General features: G+C 45.3%; 1 protein-coding gene across 2 annotated transcripts in view; it reads right to left on the minus strand.

Annotated features, from left to right (window-relative positions):
• The window catches only part of ACSL3 (acyl-CoA synthetase long chain family member 3), a 725290-nt gene that overhangs the window by 385432 nt on the left and 312099 nt on the right, over positions 1-27759 (minus strand). For both annotated transcript variants that reach the window (XM_078665968.1, XM_078665969.1), the window contains exon 4: positions 17782-17891. In XM_078665968.1, coding sequence (XP_078522094.1) covers positions 17782-17891 — 110 coding nt within the window. The remainder of the gene's footprint in view (positions 1-17781; positions 17892-27759) is intronic.

The raw sequence follows: 27759 nt of genomic DNA on the forward strand, positions 1-27759 counted from the left end.
GGGCCCGCCCTTTGCCCGGGCTTCGCTCCGGGCGTCCCGCTCGCGTCCCGCGAGACGGGGGTGACTGTTGATTTATGCGCCTCCTGGCGCGCAACTGACGCGAGTAGCGTCGCAAAGGCTCTTGGGGGATGTAGTTTTTATCCCCACCGCGCTCCAACTCGGCGGCCTCACCCTGGGATGTGGAAAGGGTCGGGCGGCGGGAGGCGGGAGGTCAGGAACCACAGGAGCTAGTACAGGCAGCAAAGGGAGTCTTTACAGCGGTCAGCAGCCAAGAATTATCGCGTCAGGAGTCACCCACTCGACCGGGGTGACTGTTGATTTATGCGCCTCCTGGCGCGCAACTGACGCGAGTAGCGTCGCAAAGGCTCTTGGGGGATGTAGTTTTTATCCCCACCGCGCTCCAACTCGGCGGCCTCACCCTGGGATGTGGAAAGGGTCGGGCGGCGGGAGGCGGGAGGTCAGGAACCACAGGAGCTAGTACAGGCAGCAAAGGGAGTCTTTACAGCGGTCAGCAGCCAAGAATTATCGCGTCAGGAGTCACCCACTCGACCGGGGTGACTGTTGATTTATGCGCCTCCTGGCGCGCAACTGACGCGAGTAGCGTCGCAAAGGCTCTTGGGGGATGTAGTTTTTATCCCCACCGCGCTCCAACTCGGCGGCCTCACCCTGGGATGTGGAAAGGGTCGGGCGGCGGGAGGCGGGAGGTCAGGAACCACAGGAGCTAGTACAGGCAGCAAAGGGAGTCTTTACAGCGGTCAGCAGCCAAGAATTATCGCGTCAGGAGTCACCCACTCGACCGGGGTGACTGTTGATTTATGCGCCTCCTGGCGCGCAACTGACGCGAGTAGCGTCGCAAAGGCTCTTGGGGGATGTAGTTTTTATCCCCACCGCGCTCCAACTCGGCGGCCTCACCCTGGGATGTGGAAAGGGTCGGGCGGCGGGAGGCGGGAGGTCAGGAACCACAGGAGCTAGTACAGGCAGCAAAGGGAGTCTTTACAGCGGTCAGCAGCCAAGAATTATCGCGTCAGGAGTCACCCACTCGACCGGGGTGACTGTTGATTTATGCGCCTCCTGGCGCGCAACTGACGCGAGTAGCGTCGCAAAGGCTCTTGGGGGATGTAGTTTTTATCCCCACCGCGCTCCAACTCGGCGGCCTCACCCTGGGATGTGGAAAGGGTCGGGCGGCGGGAGGCGGGAGGTCAGGAACCACAGGAGCTAGTACAGGCAGCAAAGGGAGTCTTTACAGCGGTCAGCAGCCAAGAATTATCGCGTCAGGAGTCACCCACTCGACCGGGGTGACTGTTGATTTATGCGCCTCCTGGCGCGCAACTGACGCGAGTAGCGTCGCAAAGGCTCTTGGGGGATGTAGTTTTTATCCCCACCGCGCTCCAACTCGGCGGCCTCACCCTGGGATGTGGAAAGGGTCGGGCGGCGGGAGGCGGGAGGTCAGGAACCACAGGAGCTAGTACAGGCAGCAAAGGGAGTCTTTACAGCGGTCAGCAGCCAAGAATTATCGCGTCAGGAGTCACCCCTCTATTACATTGATTTGCAACTCCATGTTTAGTACTGGTATTTATCCAACCCCTCTAAAAAAAACACTAATCAAGCCACTGTTAAAGAAACCACATCTTGATATGGATGAGTTAAAGAATTACCGTCCCATTGCTAGCCTTCCAGTTCTGGCAAAAATAGCAGAAAAAGCACTAAACCAGCAACTCTCGGCTTTTTTTGAGGAACATCATCTTTTGGACGAATCCCAGTTTGGCTTTCGTCAATGTCACGGGACAGAGACGGCCCTGATAAAAGCCGCGGATGAAATTAGAACCATCCGTGATGCCGGGGGGTCTGCAGTTTTAATACTCCTTGACCTATCGGCAGCTTTCGACACGGTCGATCATGCTACCTTGATCGACCGTGTCGAGAGCATGGGTGTTCTTCACAATGCAAAGAAACTCCTGGCCTCTTTCTTGGCCGACAGGACGCAGGCGGTCACACTGGGATCTTTCCAATCATCTACTTTGTCTCTGCCATGTGGACTTCCGCAAGGCTCATCCCTAAGTCCGACACTTTTTAACATTTATGTGTCGGACCTCGCCAATATCATTCGGGCCCATGGGATGAGCCTTACGTCCTATGCAGATGACACCCAGTTAGTCCTAGCCATCAAGAATGACGGTCACAAAAGAGCAGATTACCTCAATTTAGGCATGCGAGCAATTGGGACTTGGATGGCTTCCAATTGCCTAAAATTGAATTCCGAAAAGACGGAAGTAGTAATTTTTGGTCACCTGATTCCGGAATGGTCCCCGCGTTGGTGGCCTTCATCATTTGGCCCTCCGCCGGAGCCGGTTGGCAGGGTCAGGAATTTGGGAGTCATTTTTGATAACCGCCTCACTTTTCTTTCACATGCCAACCAGATCACTTCTTCGGCCTTCTTTAAATTACGACTTGTCAAGAAAATCCTCCCTTTCCTTCCCGATGCAGCTGGCAAAACCTTGGTTTCTTCTTTGGTATTGTCCACCCTTGATTATTGCAACGCCTTGTTTCTAAATGCTCAGGAAGGAGTTCTGAACAAAATGCAAATCGTTCAGAACTCTGCTGCTAGGCTACTAGGAAGACTTCCCAAATATCAATCTGCCTCGAACACCATCAAAGACTTACATTGGTTACCTGTTAGAAATAGGATAAAATTTAAGTCCCTCTGTTTAGTCTACAAGGCTTTGCATCAACTGGGACCAGCATTCCTGGCCCAGAATCTCATCCCCTACTGTCCTTCCAGAACTCTACGCTCCTCCAGCCTAAACGACCTAGTGATTCCTCGGACTAAATCTGTCGCATGGGGTGACAGAAGATTTCTGGTGTCTGCCCCCAGGCTCTGGAACTCTTTGCCTTACTCGATTAAGACAAGCTCTTCACTATGGTCTTTCCGTAAACAACTTAAGACCTGGCTTTTTAATCAGTAATTCTGCCTGCACTAAGTAATCTTTGAGCTTCCCTTCAGGGTTAATTTCTGCTGATACTCTAGCGCCGAGACGCCCACGGGCCTTTGTTAGCGCTTTATAAATTTTATTAATAAATAAATAAATGATCAAGTCTCTTCAAAGTTAAAAAGAAGTGTGTTTATTTAAGACGGAGAAACTTTGGCATTAAGAGGGCACATTATAGCAGTGCACTGAGAAGAAGGTATTAACAAGAAATACAACCGAGGGTAGGGGTCGAGGGAGAGGTGGTAGAAGGGAAGAGGATGAAGGGAAAATAATGAAAGGAAGAGCAGGAATACGACACCACAGAGAGACGGGAGAGATCGAGAGAGACGAGTGGGACTAAAGAGTATGTGATGACAGGTGGGAGAAATATAGACAAATGAGACAGTTAGACAGGTTAGAAGGATAGGTGATAGACACACAAAAGACAAGTGACTGAGAGACAGCCGAGAGTCAGAGAGAATGGAAGACCTGCTGTGAGAGTACCACAGTATGCGAGAAGTCATGTAGAAACAGATGAGAAATAGCCAAGAAACAGAATGAGACAGGTGTGGGGAAAGTGATAGAGACAGCTGGTGATAAACAACCGTGAGGCAGAGAGAGGTATTAACAAATGTCATGCCTCTCGAAGTACAAGCTCTGGCATTGCGCAGAGGAGAGCATTCCTTTGAAGTCTGAAGCTCTCGGTATTGCTGTGGCCGGTCTGATGCGATGATGCGAGGCACAGACAAATCGTGGTTTGTGATGTGGCTGGTGTGGTGGGGGAGGGCAGGGGAGCGGAAGGGATTCCTTTGAAGTCTGATGCCGAGGAGCAAATGGCAGGCGCGCGCACGGAGCACATGCACTGTGCGTTGCACCTCTATATGTGTCGACAGCTGCAATGCACAAGCGCATTGGCAGGTCGAGACCTAAAAAGGGGAATTAATTGACAAACTGCACACATTAAGCATATGTGTGCCATATGAGCCTGTTTGAGAAGTGTCAGCAACAATAACTAACAATGTAAGCAATTCTGCAATGACAGGGTTGTGAATGGTTTCTGGCAACCACTGAATATGACAACCCTGACTCCTCTGGGATTGAGGAAACCGATCTAGATCCTTTTTTGCTCAGTCACTCATGCACTCTTGTTCTCAAAGAAAATATAAAGAGAATACACAGTGGGACGTTTTCAATATATTTATTGAACAAATGTTATTCTTGTATAAAATACATGTGCTGCCATAATCATTAGACTGAAGCAGATGAACGGGATTACAAGCACCAAAAGAGTAAATAGCAGATATATTCTTCTTTCAACCAGGTGTATAAATGATCTATTTGACGTTCACCACTTGATTCAATGCCTATTAGACGCCCCATTTGGCTCATGTTTAGATTATTATTATGGTATTGGTTATTATTCCTGTATATGAGTATTTCACTTATCCACCTTCTATCACTACGCTCCATCATATTGCCCACTCCTCGTTCACTTAGGATTTATAAATGAGCTGTTGTGTGCACCATTTGATTCAATGCCTATTATACTCCCCATGTTAGACTCATGTTTTTGATTGTTACCTTTCCCTATATTTGTAAAGCGCTCTTAAATCCTTCGGGATCAAGATCGTGCTATATAAAACTTTATAAAAAAATAAAATAAAATCCCTTGTCATCTTCATCCACTCAGTCGTTCCACGGAACAGCCATATCTCTGATAAAGATGTACAGGGTATATCATCCTTCTTAAATATTGAACATGAGTGAACCAAAAAATTGACTTCATCTCTAAGAGAGTGGTATTTAGAGTTACCATGTACAGCCACAAAAAAACTGTCAAATGTACCTGCAAGTAATATTAATGCCTTCCAGCCTACTCCTATTCAAAATGAACCCATGTCTGATGATTGTCTTCAGATGATTCAAACTCTTGATTTCCATAATCTAATCAATGTAAGCCACACCAGTTGGGCTGCTTGCCACTCCAACATAAGTGGTTCTGTCACCAAAAGCCTTAGTGTATTGCTGCCTTTATTAAATAAGTCAATATATTTTCCTTCTATGGCATGCCACTCCTTTGATATACTAAAGCATACACTGACTACAATTAATCCTAAACAGACTTCTGTGGTGACGTGATCAACCAGTGTATGCAACAGCTAAACAATTACAGTGGTTGCTTCCAGAATTGTATGGGGGAAGACAAAATGGTAGTCATGATGGGAGCATTACAAACTGAAATTTCATTCCTTGCAGTTTTAGGAGTTTGGCTTGATGGTAGTTGGTGGGCCGATATTTTAGCAGAAGCCAATGTTACCAGTGGGAGAAAGTTGGAGAAAGTCTAAAGGGGTCTCATGTAAAACGATCCTGCTACATACACAAAGTTAGTGTTTCATCACTGTTTATACTTTTAAAGAAGGCTATCTCTAATGGGCAAATATTTATGAAAGAATGGATTACACGAAGAGTTGCAGAGTCAATTCACTTCAAATATTGGTATATTACACTTCAATTCAAATTACCTCTATTCCAATTTCTTGATACAATTCGATCAGCAAATTTTGAGAAGTTTATTGTAGCCCTGCAAATAGTCTGTCCTTGTTTTGTTTGCTATGGACCTCAGCCACTATGCCAGGTGGATGCCAGTGTTCATTAAAATGCTTGTCAAGCTGAACACAAAAAATCCAGATGTTTATGAAGAATTTTCGAATGGATATTGTGTTGCTTGTAAAAGTGGTAGATCTTATTCCTGCATATCTCCTGATCAGATGCATGAGCATTATAACAAGGATTTAAAATCAGATGGTGGGGCAGTTGTTATATTTGATAATCCTAGTGCAGTGACCTCTAATTGCCAACTTACTGGGACAATTCAATGAAGAAATGGGATTGAGTGAAAACTAAATAACCAGGTTCACCATGAAGACAATGTCTCTTGCAACACTCGATTTGTGATTTATCCCCCATCACTTTCAGAGGGAGGATTGCTAAGAAAAGGGACAAAGTCTGACATCATCTCTTGCTTGGAGAAGCTTAATGGTGCTTGTATATAACATAAATAACATTCCAGACACTGCAAGTTGTGTTATTGTGGATGGATCGGCAATAATCAATTTCTTAAAACCCGACAACATAGGCAATTTTCAAGACTACAGCACCTATATATTTAAGCCTTATGTGGAGAACATACTTATCAAATCAAAACAAGTAGACATAGTATTTGACCATTACATAGAGGGGTCTCTAAAAAAGGAAGAAAGAAATCGGCGAGGGTCTGGTCCACGATATTGTGTAAACTACATTTATACAAAATAAAGATAACAAAAATGATTTGTTCCAATTCTTTGCTTCTAACTTTTTGAGTCTTGAGATACCAGAGGGTAAAATTGTAGTACTGACAAAGGATGATAAAGTGGTGAATATTACCGAAAATCTGATCGTATCTGAACTCAAACCATGTTATCAAGAAGAAACTGCTAATAGAATACTATTACATGCAAAACATGCTAGTGAAAGTGGCCAAGTCCATAACTATACGTACTGTTTATTCCGATGTAGCAGTTATTGCTTTTTATGCATTTAGCAGCTTAAATCTTCCAAATTTGAGGATTGATTTTTGCATTGGGAAACATCACAGGCTACTGTCCTCCATGAGTATAGTAATAAACTTGGCAAAAGTGTTTGTGACAGTATTTTATTTTTCCATGCATTTACAGGTTGCAACATTGTATCTGCAATTCCAGGTCATGGCAAGAAAACCGGTTCAGAAACGTGGTAACATTTTCAGGCTGTTATCAACCAACGAGAACTAGCTCTGTTTAGTGTGCTATGTGTCTGTATGGGAAACCATTTGGTTTTTTATGAAGGCCCTCACCCACCAACCTAGTTGGTGCCATGTTTCATCATCGGGCCCCACCCGAGGCACCGAGTGTGCCTCAGGTGTGCTGGGACGCCAGATTACTGCGGAGCGGGTTTTATTGATTTTGTGAGTGTGCTATGCGTGTGTGTTGCATGAGGTTTTAAAATACTGCCCTTGGGGTCCCAAAGATTACTTTATTGATGGGCTCCAGGCAGTGACTAAAAACAAAGGCTTTTGACATGCATGGTAGACTTATGGTCTCCAACGTCCAGTGCGGTCGACTAGTTTCAGCCAGGCCTTTTCTTCTACTGGCTTTCTTCAGGACCTAATATGTGTGAGGGTGTTATAGAGATCTATAGGGTTGTCAGTTCCCTGAGTGTGAAGCACGCGCTAAGGTGCTTATATATGTAAGAGGTGTTTCCTCTCAGTTTGTACCTGTTAGGGAAAAAGGAAAACAGACAGAGAAACACATTGTAAAGGCACATCATGTTTGGCCATATACATGAAGTGAGTCAGCGCTTAGTGCCTAAACATGTCAACGGATAAGGCGGTAGTGTTGGCGCTAGTGACAAAACGTGGCATGTAGCCGATCTCACAATATATGCGATATAAGTGCGGTCAGATAAATGCAATGAAGGATTTATAAAGAACTGCTTACACCTATATTCAGGGGACAAAGCTCCATGGACCTATGCCGGGGGCCGGGACTATTTGCACTCTGAGATGGGGGGGGAGAGAAAAAGAAGATTCAATGTGTGCGTGCGGGGGGAGGGAGGCTGTGGCCCAGTGCTGCAAGCGGTAGAGATATGCTCGTTCAGTCACCGCCGGTGGCAGCATGACTAGCGGCTGTACCGCGAGCGGGGGCGGCCTCTGTTACTTACTGCACAAGTTCTTCAGACCCGTAAGGAACCTGTTGTCCGGTCGTGAGCACCGGTGGAAAAGAGCTCCCGGAGTTGCAGGCATTTAAGCACCTTCACGGTGTCCTAGGTGTGGCTCATTGTTCGTAATCGGGGACTCTGTGATTAGTGTTTTTCCCCGATCTTGCGCTGTTCGCTGGGGGCGTGTGAGGCGCGGACTTGTGTGGGTAGCGTCTGCCTTGCTCTCGAGCTACTCAAAGGGGCGTGTTTACCTGTAAGGGTAGACAGAAAAAAGAGGGAGATGCATACACTCATGCCCTGATTGATGGTCCCAATATATACTAAGGTGAATAGTGTATATGGGGCTGCAGGAACCAGTATGGTCAGTGTTTATTGGTGTCTCTAGAGGAATTTAAGTGTCTCAAACACAGTCTAATGTGAGAGGCGATGTGGTTGAGTCTGTGCTACTCATTGAGGCATCTCTGCCTGCGTGGGTGGGCATGTGTGAGGGTGCATCTGCTTGTGTCGGAGATGCCAATAAATACTATAGTGAATGGTATAGTATATCAGGAAATGGGGATGAGGGCGTTTTGGTCATGTAGTATGGTGCTAGACAAAACTCCTCATATGATAGCAATGTTGAGCTGCATGAGTATAAACAGTGTGTGGGGTACTAGGGGTCCTTAAGGGATTGAAATGATATGCATCGTGACCGGAGTTTCAGATGCTCAAGCTGCACGGTAGATGTCAGCGTCAATGGTGCAGTGTGTTCTTGCCCTCGACCTTAATAGTCTGGAGAGGGTGTATGCGTAGGTCAGACAAAGTTAATTCTCTATGGGGCTACATGTTTATTTGTTCAGGCTGTTCCAGGGGAGATTGTCATTAAGTCCCTCGGTGTGGGTAGACAGTCTGTAGATCCAGCGTTGTTCTTTGGATAGCAGTCGTTTTTCGTTATCAGTAGGGTGGACTGGAATCTGTTCAATTACAGTCCACCTTATGTCGTTTGTGGTGTGTCCTTGTCTCAGGAAGTGGTCCGTGAGTTTACTGATGGATTTTTTACCTATTGACTTTCTGTGCATTTCTGCCTTCCAAATGTAAGACAATGTGTGAAAAAGAAGTTACTTTGAAAAATGTCCTATAATTTACATGCTAATATGGATACCCACAATTACGTAGATGTGAAATAGCTACTGTTTCTATAGTCTATATTTTCATCCCATTTCGGAAATGCATAGGTGTCTTTGATAACTATTTTTCACTCATTATATTTTACGAAATTAATTGCTATATACCCGTACACAATGAAAAACCATTGCAAGGCGCTGCTCAGTTATCGGCTTTGGGTTTCTCGGGTTCTTGATAAACCTAGAAGTCCTATATACCCACACAACCAAAAGGGTCCAGCGGATGTATTGCTTTCAAGAGTCTGTCATACTCAGAGGAAGTTACAGGTGAAAAAGTTGGCACAAATGGCTGCTTTTTCAACTCATTTTAAATTTTTCCTCTTTTCAACTATAGGTTTCAATAAAGAAAACCTTGAAGGATCTACACAAATGACCCCTTGCTGAATTCAGAATTTTGTCTACTTTTCAGAAATGTATGGCTTTCCGGAATCCATTATTGCTTTCACACCCATTTCTATCACTAACTGGAAGGAGGCTGAAAGCACAAATAGTGGCAAAAATAGGCTATGCCCCAGTAAAATGCCAAAACTGTGTAAAAAAGTTTGGTTTTCTGTCAAAAGTCTGCCTGTCCCTGAAAGCTGTGAGGATGGTTGCTTTCAGCACCACAAACCATTTGGTAATACCATTTGCAGGGAAAAAACAGACGCTTTCTTCTGCAGCACTTTTTCCCCATTTAAAAAAAGATTTGTTGTATTTTGGCTAAATTCTGGGTCCCTCCAGGGGATTCCACAAACCCTGGGTACCTTTAAAATACTCCGGATGATGGAAGAAAAGGAGACAAATTTGGCGAGGATACCTTATGTGGACAAAAAGTTACAGGGGCCTAAGCGCTAACTACCCCAGATAGCCAAAAAAAGGCTTAGCACAGGGGAGGGAAAGGCCTAGCAACTAAGGGGTTAAAGTTGTATTATGTAGAGGACAATATGCCTTTAAGCATAGGTTGTGACAGCTGTTTTCTGCGGCCTATTAGGTGTGTCCACTAAGAAATCATCATGTATAGTGTGTAGAATTTCCTTATGGTAAGCAGCAGCTCAGCGGAGGTGGTTTGGATGGCTAGATGTTAGGATCGGTATCATTCACCGGATCAGCATCATAAAAATCCCATAGGTCAGAGGCAGTATTGGGATCTCTAGTGTTCTGTGAAATTGGGGATATTATATTGCTCTGTTTGGTCATCACCAGTAGGCGGCTGATCTGGAGAAAAATGTGTCTGCTCTGAGGGCAGGTGTTCAAGAGAGGGTGGATGCACTGGCTTTGGTGGTGGTGAAGGCAGAGTAGGTGAGGATGGAGGAGGTGACTGAGTAGGAGGAAAAAGAGGGCAAATGAAAGGCTTGTGCCTCTGTCCTTATTTGGTGGTTTGGCTCGTTCAAGCTCAGCAAAGTCCTCCTCAAATGTGTTCTTCCTTTTGGGAAGCGTAAGGGAACACACAGTTGTGCTTTGGTGCCTAGCTTCCTAGTGTTGAGGTGTACAAAAAATGCATTTTGTCCCCTGTCGAGCTTGTATAGCATGTGCTCTAGAATGGTCGGCAAATGTGTTTGCCGCGACTCAGCGCAATCTTTGGTGGCTTTCGGCTTCGAAGACCTGGTAGGTGCCAAAGAGGGTTTTGTCCCCGTTGTGGATTTGTGGCATCAGGTTTCAATGCAGACGGCTTACGTGCTAGCTTCAGTGTCAATGGCATTGGTGATGAAACATCTTTTGGTTCCAAAGCTCTCTTCGGTTCCGATGTTCGCTGAATCGGTTCAGTGTACATGCCAGACTTCGGCAGTGTCGATGTGGCCTTTTTCTGTACAGGCTCCATAACAAATTTTACGGCCTCATATTTTCTGCTAGCCAAAGGTTTTCCAGGCGGAGTGGATTTGTCTTTGTGCGTCCAGACTGGCCGTAGCGGGCACCAGGTGTTTCCCCAGTGGGCCGGAAGGGTGTTGGACGTTTTTTGACCCGAGGAGGCTGGTTTTGTTGCTGGGGGCTGTTTTGCAGCTGTGCTGCAATATCAGCCCCCTATAACAAAAGCGGCAGCAGTGCTTGACACTAGCACCCCCACCCTCCCGGGCCCAGTTGAGCGGAATTGCCAGGGCCCGCTTCTGTTCCCACTCCGGCCATGCTGCCATGGTCCAAGGGCAGTGGGGTTCCGAAATGCTGGTACATCTTCTGTGCGTTGCTGCATGGTGGTTTGGGCCCAACAATGCTCCCTTCGCTGCCGAAGTGTTTTCTCTGACCAGAACGCCAAGCATCCCCACAGAAGTCTCCTCGTGTTCCGGTGACAAACAGATTGCACACTCTGTGTTGGTCTTGCCGGGAGTACCTAGTATTGCACTTGGGGCGAAACCATAACAATGACAAGCTACGCATACATCGCAAGGATGCTTATTATTATAAATAAAGAAGCATTTACAGGGGTTGGCAGAGGAGACAGTTCCACTGATAACGAAAGGTCTGCATGCTGGGGCTTCGCCAAGCAGCTGCCTGACATCTCCGTGAGGGGTGTCCAATTCCTGACCAAGATGGGGTCCTACATTCTTTCCCGACAGGTAATGGTTTGGATCATCTTGTGGGGGATTCTTGGCTACACACCTGCATACACTCTAGACATACACACAGTAGGGATTGCATGGTAGGAGTATGCCGAATTACAACCTTGCATTATATGCCTGCATACATACACTGCCTTAGCACCCTGGTGGAACTATTTATTTATAAAGGTATATATAGCGCAAACTTGATCCCGAAGGATATCCTAGCGCTTTACAAATATAGGAAAAGGTAACAATCAAAAACATGAGTCTAACATGGGGAGTATAATAGACATTGAATCAAATGGTGCACACATAACAGTTCATTTATAAATCCTAAGTGAACGAGGAGTGAGCTATATGATGGAGCATAGTGATAGAAGGGGAATAAGTGAAATAATCATATACAGGAATAATAACCAATACCATAATAATAATCTAAACATGAGTCAAATGGGGCGTCTAATTGGCATTGATTCAAGTGGTGAACGTCTAATAGATCATTTATACACCTGGTTGAACGAAGAATATATCTGCTATTTACTCTTTTGGTGCTTCTAATCCCGTTCATCTGCTTCAGTCTAATGATTATTGCAGCACATGTATTTTATACAAGAATAACATTTGTTCAATAAATATACTGAAAAAGTCCCACTGTGTATTCGCTTTATATTTTCTTTGAGAACAAGAGTGCATGAGTGAGCGAAAAAGGATCTTGATCGGTTTCCTCAATCCCAGAGGGGTCAGGGTTGTCATATTCGGTGGTTGCCAGAAACCATTTGCTTCTTGTTTGGGTTAGGGGGACTCATGGCGTCACCGTGAGCTAGCTGGTCTCACATATACTATGGGAGTGCATGGAATCAGTCTGGGCACCTTACCCACAGTTTGTTGTCCACAAATGAGCAGGTCCTATGAATTAGTGGTAACTACATGATAGTAGAGGAGGAGGCGTGTTAGGACCAGGATGGTATGCTGGGCTAGCGCCTTGTCCATCGTTTTCTTCTAGGAAGGAAGCAGAATGTCTAGTGCCTTAAATGCGAATTTCTTTTTGGGACGCGGAGAAGCAAGGATCCGACCAGGTCTCTCCTGTATGTAAATTATTCTGTGAGGACAGTCCAATTTTTCTAGGATACGTTCAACAGGAGATGTGGAAGATTATGATGCCTTTGAGTATTTAAACTCTGAAGGTTTTGGTACCAAGGTTTCTGGAGTCATAGTGGGATGCTTGGTCGGCACCAAGGGCGCCTGTCAGATCGGTACCGAAGATCGGCCCGGTACCAAATCATTTTCTTGGTCCAAAGAAGTTGATGCCATAGGATTGGGCTGGACAGAAATCTACCTTTATACAGGACAGTGGTCCCTAGACAGGAGAAATTTTTAGGAGATAAATATAGACTAAATAGGCACTATATTCTTTGTCCAGCTGGACAGTTTTATTTTCTAATAAACAATTTTTACAAAAAATCTAGTGTGATAACAGCAGGACACCAGCCGATGTCCAACTAACACACTTAGGAAGGGGACAAACAAAGAATTTGGAGGCAATATGAACAGTCTGTGTAGTACAATTCACAGTCAGACAATATTGATTGCACACTATTGCTGGCATCAAAATAGCACAATTCATACACATATAGTGTGACAAGGTCGACGACGTTTCGAACCTATAACTTATTAAAGGTTCATCTTCAGGACATCAAATATATGCCTTCTTTTTTTATAGAAAAAAGTCACAATTAACTTTTTTAGCCCGTACTAAGGGCAAAAATAGCCACAATATATATCAATACAACAAGGCAAAGAAATTAAGGGGGAAAAAAACAAAACAGAATACACAGATTAGGGCATTTCTTCAATAAAAGAGAGATGATCACACACACAAAGTATACGAATAGTTTGTTACACCAATAATTACCCGTTAAGAACCGAACAAAAACATTCAAATGTAGTAGATTCATTCAAAGTTGCAAACATTGACCAAGAATGAGATAAAATTTACAATTAGGTCGAAGGACCATTAGTGCAGCAAGTGACATAGCGACGCAAAATGTGCCCAGTGAAATTCGATTGTCATAGTGCAGTGCACGCAGCGGAATGTGATAGATGGCCAGCGAGTGATTTTAAGAGAACTATGTCGGAGCCCGATAAGGTCTCTACACCATGGAGCGGACAACCAAAACAGTGAATTCCGATACGGCATGAGAGTGTATGTACCTGCAAGGCTGGTATGGAGGCTGATAGCCTGGGTATTAGGGGATTGGTCCGCCTAAACCGTATAAAATTAGTAATTAGAAAAGGATCAGCAAAAGATAAAGCAGTGGTCACACCGCTAACGAGAAATTTACAGGCCGATATGCGCTTACCGAATTCCAGCAAGACAACCACAGCAGATAGGGAAAATTGCTGGAAAGAGAGCAATGCCGTAATTACTAATTCGTTGTTACAGGAATCAAGAAATTACGCGTGGGCAAGTGAAGCGACAACCTAATCATTGACACGCTCTTACCGAGAAGTAGCTAGGGACGGGCCGTCAATGCGATCCGCGTCCAAGGGTGAAATCGCCCACACAACCATGAAAAACCGATAACCAGGAAGTAAGGCTCACACAGAATTGGATTTCAAATGGACTGTTATCACCCAAATCAAAATACCTCCAAGAGGGGCCAATGTGCACCAACTTCTGAATAAGGAAGTACTTCACTGGATATTCAAAACCAAAAGTATTCATAATGGGCTCAACCGGGCCGAGGACTGGACGTCACTATTATGAATCATACATTGAAGATCGTTGAATTATTATGTGCTTTGCAATCTTGTAATAATGCTGGGTTCTGTATATACTTGTACAGTATTATTATGTATATAATCCTTGTTCTCTTGTTCCAAAACTGTGTCTACTAAGGATTCGATTGACTGTAATTATGTGGTCCTCATCTAAAGCTATATGCTGCACGTTGTCTATCATCCCGAAAGAACCGTACAATTCTGTGCCTTATTAACAGATTTTTTTTAAATGAATGAACCAACTTTGCTATGCTTTTAATGTAGGCTATCACGATGTGTGCACTACTTTAATTTCCGCTTCTTTAACAAACACGTCCTTTTGTACGCATTCTGTCCTAATTTTATGCCACTCCAAATGTCTGCCCCACGGGTACTTCTTGGGTTGTCTGTCTTTACTTGGCCGCCGCCGTGCTTAGCATTGATGCACTGATTTGATCCCCTCACTATAGTTTTTTACGGTGTGGGGCTTGAATTAATTATGGATTACTACCTAGTGTAGGAATGTGTCCGCCGCTAGTCTTTTCATAGTTGCAATATGGTCACACGATGTAACGAATGGCCGATGTAAGCAATACCGTGTTACACCTATGCTCTTTGACTGTTCCAAAATGGCCGCGTAATACAGGCGCGTGATTGGCTACTCCGGTGTCACATGACTCCGTTACCCTTACTTCCTGGTTAACGGTTTTTCATGGTTGTGTGGGCGATTTCACCCTTGGACGCGGATCGCATTGACGGCCCGTCCCTAGCTACTTCTCGGTAAAAGCGTATCAATGATTAGGTTGTCACTTCACTTGCCCACGCGTAATTTCTTGATTCCTGTAACAACGAATTAGTAATTACGGTATTGCTCTCTTTCCAGCAATTTTCCCTATCAGCTGTGGTTGTCTTGCTGGAATTCGGTAAGCGCATATGGGCCTGTCAATTTCTCGTTAGCGGTGTGACCACTGCTTTATCTTTTGCTAATCCTTTTCTAATTACTAATTTTATACGGTTTACGCGGACCAATCCCTTAATACCCAGGCTATCGGCCTCCATACCAGCCTTGCAGGTACATACACTCTCATGCCGTATCGGAATTCACTGGTTTGGTTGTCCGCTCCATGGTGTAGGGAGCTTATAGGGCTCCGACATAGTTCTCTTAAAATCACTCGCTGGCCATCTATCACATTCCGCTGCGTGCACTGCACTATGACAATCGAATTTCACTGAGCACATTTCGCGTCACTATGTCACTTGCTGCACTAATGGTCCTTCGACCTAATTGTAAATGTTATCTCATTCTTGGTTAATGTTTGCAACTTTGAATGAATCTACTACATTTGAATGTTTTTGTTTGGTTCTTAACGGGTAATTATTGGTGTAACAAACTATTTGGATACTTTGTGTGTGTGATCATCTCTCTTTTATTGAAGAAATGCCCTAATCTGTGTATTCTGTTTTGTTTTTCTCCCCCTTAATTTCTTTTGCCTTGTTGTATTAACATATGTTGTGGCAATTTTTGCCCTTAGTACGGGCTAAAAAAGTTAATTGTGACTTTTTTTTATAAAAAAAGAAGGCATATATTTGATGTCCTGAAGATGAAACTTTAATAAGTTATAGGTTCGAAACGTCGTCGACCTTGGTCACACTATATGTGTATGAATTGTGCTATTTTGATGCCAGCAATAGTGTGCAATCAATATTGTCTGACTGTGAATTGTACTACACAGACTGTTCATATTGCCTCCAAATTCTTTGTTTGTCCCCTTCCTAAGTGTGTTAGTTGGACATCGGCTGGCGTCCTGCTGTTATCACACTAGATTTTTTGTAAAAATTGTTTATTAGAAAATAAAACTGTCCGGCTTGACAAAGAACTTAGTGCCTATTTAGTCTATATTTATCTCCTAAAAATGTCTTCTGTCTAGGGACCACTGTCCTGTATAAAGATACAATTCCCTAAGGTCCCTAGCATATTGCTTCCTTGGGTTCCCTTGTGTAACAAAAATGACAAATCTACAGCGCTGGGGCATCTGAACCAGGTTTTCGGATCCGACCATGACCTGAAGGCCTTTATTAGCGGTAGTGCCAAAAATGTTTTGGTCTGCTTAAATAGAGGGGCGGAGGCTGGGATCACAGTAACCACACGCTGACCAGATGGTAAGTCCTGAATCTCCATGTCTGTTTACAGGTCGGAGTCAGATCTTTCGTCGATGGAGAGAGCCTTATCTTCCTCTGTGATCGGCTCCTTTTGAGCATGTTCTTCACCGAAAAGGTCGGAAGTGCCATCTGTGCCTTTTTGAGACACTTCCAGGTGACGAGCCCTTCGATCCCAAAGGGTTGTCTCAGACCAAAACGCCTTACATGCGTCGCAGTTGGTTCCTCGATGGACGGGCAAAAGGCACAGGTTGCACACTAGTTGTTGGTCGGTGTGTGACATTTTACATGGCAACGCAGGCAAAACCTAAAGGGCGTCCGTTTCATTAGAAGTGCGTTTTCAATGGAGCCGGCGATACACGAAAAGGTAGGCCCAAGACAGGCAGCACCCCGAAGGGTGGTCAGTCCAAGCCTGAACCGAGGAAATGCGAGAGTAGCGCAGAAGTGGAAAAGCGCGATTGAAAACAATACCATCAAGGACAGTAAAGAAACCGAGGAATCGATGAGGAGTTGAAACATGGAGCAGAGGCACACAAGTCCGAACCCTATGGCAGAGTGAAAACAATCTAACAATGGAGTCGATGCCCATGCACGAGATCACCAAGAAGAGGAGTCATTCGACCTCGTGACTCAAGACTTCTTTGAAGAAAACCTTGCCTAATTTCGGACCCAACACTAGATCGCAGGAGTAGGCAGAGCATGCGTATCTCCTGCCTCACGTGCCATTAAACAGTACGTTTTAGGAAACCGGGAACTAAGCCCTCACAGTTTGCTAAAACTTTAAAAGCTAAACAAAACAGGGACAGGGTACATTGCCTATAAGACGGGGCTAACATTCCCAAAACATGATGAAAGGGACAAAGTGAATCTTTTTAGGTACATTTATAAGTGACTGTGTTTCAAAAAACTAAGTGGAGTTCAAACAAGACCAATATCTGAAAGGATTAACCTTTCCCAGGGTGATGGTCAAACAAATTGAGAAGTTATATGCTCCGTTCTCAATGGAGGAGGTCCTGGGGGCCATATGCAGCTTAAAAATATGCTTTGTTATACCAAAACGTCTAAACACAGGCATTCACAAACAGCATGTTATTTATCACATTAAAACCTGCCCTAGTGGTTGTACCAATGATGGGTAAAAAACGAATAAGTGCTTTCTATAGAGCATGCACAATGGAGAAAAGAAATTAAATGCGACAAACAGCAGGATCATTGAGTGAACGTTTTAAGATGTAAAATAGCCCTTCGTGCATTTCAGTGGAAATTGCATTGTCAAGTCAGACCTAGAAAACGAATGAAAGCCAGTGGCTGAACTGGGCTGACCCTCTCTAAACTACTTTTTTCAATTACATATTTAATTATTGGTAACAGGAGGTCTTCTAAATAGGTACAGCTTCCTTTAACGAAAACTAACAAAAAGTAAAAAACTAAACAAGACAACAAATAAGGAACACAAAAGACGAGTTAAAAAAGTTGCATCTTTACCATCAACTTTGTTTTAAGAAGTTCGCTGCTTGTAATGATGTGGGTTACCTCCGTTTCATTTAAACCATGCGCTATTGCTTGGCCTCCTAATGTGGCATAGAGTGTCACAACTGAAATAAAAAAAACATATTTAGGTTAATTTTCTATACTCTACCACAACCATCTCTTGGGAAAGGAAGCATTAACAAGCTCAATAATTCTGGAGCTTGATGTTCTAATACAAGCAACATGTATAATGCATTGTCTTACATGTATTCCAGGGCCAGATACTATGTTTTTCCACTTGTTACAAACAAAGGGTGACTTGAAAGACGTTCAGAAAAGACATGCAAGATATTAAAAAATTTGTTTCATAACACAAGGAGAACCTTGAAAAGTATAAAGACAGGAGTAATTTATCAAATTTCAAACGGACCGATGTTCCTAAAGCAATTATGTGTCAAATAAGAAAAATTTATAGGATTCAAAACAATGTTTTAACAAAGAATTACATTTATGTTTATGCACACAAGTGACAGTGGGGTCTATTAGTGAAAAGCTTTGGAAAAACTAATCGGTCCAACGTAAATAGCCATGTACAAGTCCACGTTTCTGCATGCCTGAGTTTGTATGCATTAGCACCTAAATAGGTAGACCTACTGGTTTTGCCAGTGCTGGTCATTTTTTACTGTTGCAGCATCATTTGTAACAAGTGATTAATTTGTCATTACAAAAATAAACTATTATAATCACAAACTAAGCCTCTATGCATGTCATTTTATTATATCCCTTTAAAAAAAAGTGGCCCCTAAAGCAATTATATGACGTCCAATAGGAAACAATATTAGGATACAAAACATTGTTTTAATAATAAAGAATTAAAGAACGTTTGTGTACATAAGTGACAGTGCGGCGCAAAAATATTGCTCAGTGGTCAAGCGTAGATGATTCAAATGACGCAGTAAGGGAACCACAATCTACACAATCGGTATGCAGCCCGTGTTTCTCAATTATAATTATTTAGGCGGGTCTGCACAGTCAGTTGATGGCATTTCGATCCAATCATTTCGGAATCATCATCAGGACTTGGATTAAAATATGCCCGAGAGAATGAAAAGTTAACTGAAAAAGACAAAGAAAATAGACAAACATGAATACAAGCTAAAATGCTAAAACCTGACACAGCAGTCTGCGTATGGTGTTCAATGGGACTTGTTGCTACTCACAACCACAAATATGTACAGCTCTCAATGATGCAGGTGTATCTATAGGAATGAAGAGGGAAAAATTGAAGTATCAGTAAACGTAAAGGGGAAAGCAGCAAATAGAGAGGCTGCATAAACGAAACGCTCCAGAGGGAGTTTACTCGAAGACATAGGAGTAAAGGGATTGGACTAGTTCGGGATCCGGCTGCTGGGGTCGCTATAAACAGGAAACCCTGTAATAGCGGATGCCCGAAAATAAAAATGATATCTACAAAAATGAAAACGTAACATAAGTGGTCCCAGAAGGATGAATACCTTATGGGTCACCTGTTAGCCATTATCCAAACCACGAACGTCACTGGAATCACTTAGTTTCCAGGGCTTCTTCCTGTGGCTATTTCTGTGCTTTGACTTTACCTTGAAGCCTAGAAGAGAGTCGAAGACTCCCCTAGTTGGCGCTTGCAACAAACCCTACTGTGCAACACTTTGCCAAATCAGAACTGTGACTCGACTCAACTAGTGTGATGGATTTACCAAAAAAACACACCTGCCTCAACCAGTATGAGAGATTTACTAAGAAACTACACCTACCTCAGCCAGTAGGAGAGCTTTACCAAAAAGCGCACCAACCTCAACAGGTATGAGCTATTTACCAAAAAAGAACTTCCTACCTCAACCAGTATGAGATTTACCAAAAAGCATACTTAACTCAACCAGTGTGAAAGATTTACCAAGAGAACACACCTACTACCTCAACCAGTATGAAAGATTTACAAAGAAACTACACCTACCTCAACCAGTATGAGAGATTTACCAAGAAACTATACCTATCTCAACCAGTGGCGTAACAAAAGTTTAAGGGGCCCCCCTGCAATGTTCACGGAGGGGCTCCCACTCGGGATTTTATCTGGAGCACTCAGACCCGAGTACTGTGCTGAGGGGGCCTCCTGCAGCAGGGGGGGGGCCCGCCCCACAGGGGCTGCGGGGCAGGTGTTATGACCCTGATCTCAACCAAGATGAGTTTTACCAAAAAAGCACACCTACCTCAACCACTATATGAGATTTACCAAGAAAACACCTACTTCTACCAGTGTGAGATTTACTGAAAAAGAACACCTACCTCAACCAGTATGAGATTTACCAGAGCATACATACCTCAACCACTATGAGATTTACCAAGAAAACACGTACTCTACCAGAGTGAGAGATTTACTGAAAAAGCACACTTTCCTCAACCAGTGTGAGAGATTTGCAAGAAACTACACCTACCTCAACCAGTATGAGAGATTAACCAAAATAGAACACCTATGCTCTCTTTGTGGGTAAAATGCAGAGGTATTAAAAGCAACATTTCTTTAACATGCAGCCGACCAACAATACATTTTATCAGTTTGCTCTGTAAAACATGGAGGTAAAGGATGTGTTTAACAGCTGATCATAATAAAGAAACAATCCCAAGCTAGCCTGTAGAAGTGAACAGGAATGCATGCAGCGCCTAGTTACATGAACAGCTACAGTTTGTAAATAACAACCTCTGCTTATGTCGTTATATTAAAACAGCTCAGCACGTTTCAACAGAGTTTGCCCGACAAATGCACGTGCATGTTGTTTAGTTTAATTTGGTGGAAGCACGCTCTAGAAAAGTCGAGCTCTTGTTCCCACGAGCTCCCTCACACTGACCCCCGGGACCCGCGTTACATAAACAGTTTATCAGAAAGGAGGCTTCCCCGAGCCAGCAAGCGAAGTTAAAGTACACGTTATTTGGATGTAGGACAAACTTCTAAACGACAGCTTGCCTAATGAGTGATTCACCTATAAAGCAAACGGGCAAAAGCCACATTAAATATTCCAAGGCTGGGGGATGATCCGACCGAAAGGTTCACGGAGTTTACAGGCGGCGCATTGACGTCATGGAGAAAGGGGGACCGCGAGCCGGGACAGCTGAAAGTCATTAGCCGCAGCCGCGAGCCGCAAAGCCGTCAGCTCTCAGCCAAGACACCTAACACTTTCTCAGGCACGGCCGAGGACGCATTACGTGTGCAGGCCCATGCGCCGGAGTTCATTCAGGCACATTAGTGCCAGTCAAACGTTTCATCTTACAGCACGAGTGGCGTGGCCAGTCTGGGTTCATGCGTTAGCAGCCGAAAACGAGTGTAACACTCACTGTGCACAGGAACAATACAAGGGGATGTTCGGTACTGACAAAACAAGTACTCGCAAAGCCGAAATCTTAACTGCGATTGGAGTACTGACTTAAACAATTATGAAAAGTTTGCTGCAGTGAAACAGTACAAAAGGAGTGGTGTACGTTATGCTACTTAAGCGTATTAGAAAATCCCACAATTCCCCCAGTAGTGTATCCTGGTGGGAAGTGTATGTGTTGAGCCAGCGCTGGTGCTAATGAAGGGGCAGATCTTTAGTTTGTTGTCAAATTCAAGAACTGAAGAGGGGGCTGTGGTGGGCAGGTCGTTCCAGGCTCTAGGAGCAAAGTAGTAGAAGGTGCGACCGCTGTATCAGGTTCTGCATATACAGGGGTTTTGCGCCGGTAGGAGTCCGGATAAGCGAGCGTTTCTAAGTTTGTGAAGGTTTGTGTTTTTTTAGGTATGTGGAGCCAATGTTTTGCAAGGCTGTGAATGTGTGCATGATGAGTATGAAGGGTGCTCCATTGTGGGCTGGGAGCCAGTGGAGTTCTTTGATGTGTGGGGTGATGGGAGTGGGAGGTTGAGGGTAGTTTTCTATGGCCTGGAGTCTTCTGGTCAGTTGAGTGTTGATTCCAGCATAGTGTGCGCTGCCACAGTCCATTTGATGGCAATGAGGGCTTTGGTAACAGTTCTACGAGTGTTGATGGGGACCCATTTGAAGATCTTCTTGAGCATCTGGAGTGTGTGGAGGAAGGAGATGGATTCACTTGGCCGCATTTACATGGGGAATTGTTTGTCTACTACAATACTGAGGTTTGTTCCGTGGGTTGCTGAGAAGGGCACGTCAGAGTTCAGTAGGCTATCCGGTAGAGTCCTTGAGCAAAGTGTCTATTCTCGAAAATTGCTACATCCATATTGTTAATGCTGAGTTTGAGGCAAGCCACACCTAGTACTATAGGGGGAGGCGGGGACAATCTGTGCGCTTTATTATGCAACACTACCCAAGGGGGAGAACATGTAGTCCCCATAAACCTAGGAGATCCCCAACAGAGAGTAGAAATGGCACCAGAACCAGTGGATGACCATAGGGGACAAGGGCCTATAGGAGGGACATACCCAAAAGACCATAACAACTTAATGATAAATCCAGGTTCACTGGAGTGTAGTCAGCTTGCCACCCAAACAAGAGAGTATCACACCTTAAAGCTGCTGTCATGGAATGTAGCTGGACTAGCTAATAAAATAGACTCCCAATCGTGGGCCGACCTAATTGATTCCAAAAGTGTATGTCTCTTTCAAGAGACCGGGGCAAGGGAGGAGCACACTTTCCGGGGCTTTGACATATTTACGATACCGGCAAAATGGGGAGGGAGTGGTCGTCCATCGGGAGGACTTGCAATCTGGGTGGCATCCGATTTGGGTTGTCTAGCCACACGCCAAGATGTGGATTCAGAAGACATACTGGCCGTCCTCTTGGAATGGCCCAGATTGCCTAAACTACTTATAATAAATGTTTATTCCAGACCACTCCCTACATCCAGCGTCTCAAAAACTATAGAAGAACTGTCGTTTTTCTTGGAGGCCATTCCGGATGGCACACCATATGTAGTGGGGGGGGGGGGGGGGGGGGGGATCTCAATTCGCACTTTGAGCCATTACCGGGCCTACTTGATGGACCCTCCCTAGAGGAGGATTCAAGTTGGCAGGTTCCACCCTCAGAGGCCCCCTCTCCGAGAGCTTGGACACCATTAGCCGTACAGATAAATACACTTACCCTCACCCATGGTCTCAGGGCTTGTAATGGCCGCGTCAAATCGGATATCCCGAGTAAATGTACATACAACAAAATAGGGAGAGAATCAAGACTAGATTATCTCCTGGTACAGTTATCTGCTTGGAAACGGGTCATAGACTTCAGAGTGATACCCAGAGAAGACAGCGACCACAATGCCCTGGAACTGGAATACGCCATCCCTCGTACTGAGGACAGGGTACAGGACGAACAAAGGGCCAGGGCAGGACATCTCCTGGAAAATAACAGAAAGAGAATAAGATGGGAGAAGCTGTCCACTAGAGACGATAAGCTAGCGATCCTCTACCCAAGGGTCACACCGATTCTAGAAGAGGCATTCGCATCGTGGGCGCCATTGAGCACCCAGTAAAATAGAGAGCACCTCCGGAGTATACATGAACAATTACTTAAAACCCTACAGATGGATCTGTTTAGCACTGGACCCTCTAGGACCAGGGGAATACACAAAGATGCCTGGTTTAATATCACATGCCGAAATGCCAAACGCGACCTTGTGCTTACAATTAAAGCGGGAGGATCGCGGGAGGAGATTCGTGCCAGAAGGAGGGGGTACAAGACACTCGTGGCAAACGCCAAGGTGGAGTGGGATCTCCAACATTGGGAGAACCTCTCTGAGTTACTAGCAATCAGGGACTCCAGCAAATTTTGGCGTGTGGTCAATCATGGTTCTGAAAATCTTCCATCGGCAATTGAACCAAATATTGCCCCGAGCGTGTGGCAAAACCACTACCAGTCCTTATATGCCCCGGAGGCTGAATTCTTGGAATCCCCATCCGAAATCAGGCAAAGTGTTCAGGCCCCGGAGGCTTTCACTGAGAAAGAGGTAAGGGCGGCGATCGCAGGGTTATCCTCTGGTAAGGCTCCGGGGCTGGATGGGGTGCCGGGAGATTTATTCAAACAGGAACCGGGCATCTGGGCACCCTACCTTCTGTTGATATTCAATGCAGTTCTTGAGGGGATGGAATTACCTGATACTTGACTGGGGGCGGAGGTGGTCCCGATATTTAAAAATGGATCTCCTCTGCTTCCAGCCAACTATCGCCCAAGAAGTCTCATTGACGTGTCGCAGAAGTTATTTGGTAGGCTAATACTCAATAGGCTACAGACCTGGCTGGGTGAGACAGACACCCTCAGTCCACTTCAAGCAGGATTCAGAAGAGGAGTCTCCACAGTCGATCAAATATTTCAACTAAACATCATCTATTGGAAGATAGCACTGATCGAGGGCGGCACTCTGTATGCGGTCTTTGTGGACCTACGTGCCGCATTCGATTTGGTCCCAAGGGCAAAATTGTGGGAGGTAATGGCCGAGTTGGGAGTCCCTGGAGATATTCTTGAAATCCTAATCAGACTCCACAAAGATAACTACGCACGAGTTAGATGCGGGAAAGATGGCAAGCTGACCGATAGGTTCCCCGTTCGCAGAGGGGTGAGGCAGGGTTGTGTGCTGGCCCCGACCCTGTTTTGCCTCTTTGTGAACGGGGTGATAGAGCATCTGAGGAGGATTGCTAACATTGATGCACCAAAATTGAACGGCAGCAGGGTGCCTGCAATTATGTTTGCGGATGACACCCTGCTGCTGTCCAAATCACCTATGGGGCTACAGAGGGTCCTGGACGGATTCCTAGGCTTTTGTAATGAAAGGGGGCATGAAATCAACCCTGCAAAGACAAAATTTATGATTCTCAATCCTAAGGCCAACAATCGCCCAAATCCCCGCCTGGGCACAACAGGTCTGGAAAGGGTTCACACAATAGAATACCTTGGGATAACCCTAAACCAGAATTTAACATGGTCGGCCCATATAACAAAAGCTAGCATGAAACTATCGCAGAGGGCGGGAGGCATCACGAGAATTGCTAGGAAATCCCCACTCCGTCCTTTGGCACCTGCCATCCACATTTACAAAGCTCAGGCTCGGGGGGAATTATCTATGGAAGCGAGCTGTGGGGTTATACCCCGACACATACTATCCAAACCATAGAAAATAAATTCATCAGACAGCTGGCTGCCCTTCCCCCAAGTACTCCACTACTCCCACTGAGACTAGACCTGGCTCTGAGACCTATCACGGAAGAACTGGGCCTCAAACCCCTGACCTACTGGCGTCGCCTGTGGAGTAGCCAGGATCTTGCCAACTACAGAGCGGAGCTCCAGAAATTTCTTACTTTACCAAACGCCACTAAAATTCCTTGGCTAAAGTACATAAGGAGAATGTGTGTGACTCTTGGAGTGCCTGACTTATGGTCGGATCCAGAAAGCGCGTGCACAAGGATCTCCAGAAAAGCATTGTCTACTTTGTTTTACAACTACATGCTCCAAAAAACCCTGGATACCACTCGGGAGGGGTCCCTAACCAATCTCTTTATCAAAATCAAAGATTCGTACAGCCATGAATGTGTTTTGGATGGCATGACACCGGTGTTTACAAGGAAGATCTTTCTGCAATGGAGGTATGGGTCTCTCCCCCTAAGGTCCTTTACAAAGGCTTGGGCAGGTGGATCAGAGACTGGGGCGTGCCCGGCATGTGCATACAAATCGGAGAATGACTTGCATGTGGTTCTGTTCTGTGGAGCCTACACCAGAATCAGGAGATATTGGCTGGTTCCTCACTTAAAAAATTTGGGCTTCAGAACATATGCTCCGGCCTATAGAGTCCTAAAATCGGATCTATCTCCGCCAACAGTGTTTGCTATGGCAACATTTTTGACTGCAATGTGGCGGGCACGTGCCCGAATAATTAAGGACTCCGCAACACTGTGAACACCTCCTCTACCTCCCTTGTATCTGGCCTAAGCTATTTTTTCTTTTAGAACTGTATTTTATATAGCACATTTCTATATTGCCCTTATTGGGTTTTAAATGTATTCCATTGAATATTTTATCTTGTATATATCTTTTATGATCTTTCATGATCGAAATAAAGATTTGAAACTTGAAACTTGTTTGTCTATTACAATACTGAGGTTTGTTCCGTGGGTTGCTGAGAAGGCCAAGTCCGAGTTCAGTAGGCTATCCGGTAGAGTCCTTGAGCAAAGTGTCTTTTCTCGAAAATTGCTACATCCATATTGTTAATGCTGAGTTTGAGGCAGTTTGTTTTCATCTATCTGGCAACTTCAGTCATGGAGGCAGAGAAATTGGTACAGGTGTTTGGCATCATGCCGTAGTGGGAGAGTATGAGCTGGGTCCCATCAGTATAGAATATGAAGTTGATGCTGTAGGCTCAGATGATGCTGGCAAGTGGAATCATGTAGGCAGTGAACACAGCGGGGCTGAGGGAGGGTCCTTGTCGAACTCCGCATATCAGTTTGATGAAATCTGAGGTGAAAGAAGCCAGGTTGGCCGACTGTGTGCGGCCTGTCAGGTAGGAGCAAATCCAGCGAAGTGCGGGCTTTGTGTAGTCGGTCGATTAGGATGGACACAATTTAATGATCTAAGTGTACTTTTGAGATGTAAAATTGTCCCCCATGCATGGCATAGCAAGCACTCCAGGTGAGGAAGAATCATATACAAATAGCCAATATAAGTATGTAAGAGAAAAATACTGCTCTGGAGCCACAACGCTCAGGGCACCAACCTTCAGAGCAGTGCTCTGAGGCTTCCTGGATTAAGGGCATTCAGCAGTCTCCACCTGGCTCCAGGGCTTCAACGTCACCTGCTCCGAATCAGTTTCTTTTCTATGTGCGTAGGGGCCTGAGTTTAATAGTCTCTCAACCCCCCTTCCCATCCTACCTCTTGCCCTACATTCCCAATCTGCTCCTCACCAACAACTTTGCTCCTGGCCCATCCCCACAGGGGACATTATAAGGCCAAGATATCAGGTGTGTGCCTGCAACGGGAAGAACACCCACACACAGGCTCCAGCAGGGTACACAGGGTTTTACTTTTACCTCCGGTGTTGGAAGGCCCTGTGCCCAAAGCCCAGTCTCTGGCCAGTTCAAGGCTTCCACCTGCACCACAGGCAGTCAAAGGGGGCAGTGAGGCTATTTAAACCCCTGCTGCCCACCGGAATCCACACTTCAGTTCCAGTAAGGTAGGATTGGGGAAAGGGGTATGTGAGAGAGGGAGGTGTGGGGGGGGGGGTGGGGGGGAGGAGACAATCGTAAAGTGATTTTTACATCAACAACGATGACACCATCAAAATCATGAACTCCGTCCATTCCGGATCCCCGTCCGACCCATGCCCACACCACGTCTTCAACAAAGCCAGCAAAACCATCGCCCCCCCCATCTCCAGAAAGCTATCAACATCTCCTTCGAGACAGCAACCTTTCCGGAGAGCTGGAAGCACGCCGAGATCAACGCCTTATTCAAGAAGCCCAAGGCGGACCCCAAGGACCTCAAGAACTTCCGTCCCATCTCCCTGCTCTCGTTCCCGGCAAAGGTAACCGAGAAAATAGTCAACAAACAACTGACCCGCTACCTCGAGGACAACAACATCCTGGACCCGTCCCAGTCTAGTTTCCATAGCAACCACAGCACTGAAACAGCCCTCATCGCCGCCACCGACATCAGGACACTGCTCGACATCGGAGAAACAGCAGCCCTCATCCTCCTGGACCTATCAGCCGCCTTCGACACGGTCTGCCACGCACACTACGAACACGCCTACATGGCGCCGGGATTCAAGAGAAGGCCCTAGACTGGACCACATCCTTCCTCTCTGGCAGAACTCATAGCGTCTGCCTCCCACCCTTCCGCTCCACCGCCACGAGATCATCTGCTGCGTACCCCAGGGCTCTTTCCTAAGCCCAACGCTGTTCAACATCTACATGGCACCCCTCGCCCACGTCGCCCGACAGCACGCCCTCAACATCATCTCCTACGCCGACACCCAGCT

The sequence above is a fragment of the Lissotriton helveticus genome, chromosome 11 (assembly GCF_964261635.1).
Source record: "Lissotriton helveticus chromosome 11, aLisHel1.1, whole genome shotgun sequence".
In the NCBI taxonomy this organism is placed as follows: Eukaryota; Metazoa; Chordata; class Amphibia; order Caudata; family Salamandridae; genus Lissotriton; species Lissotriton helveticus.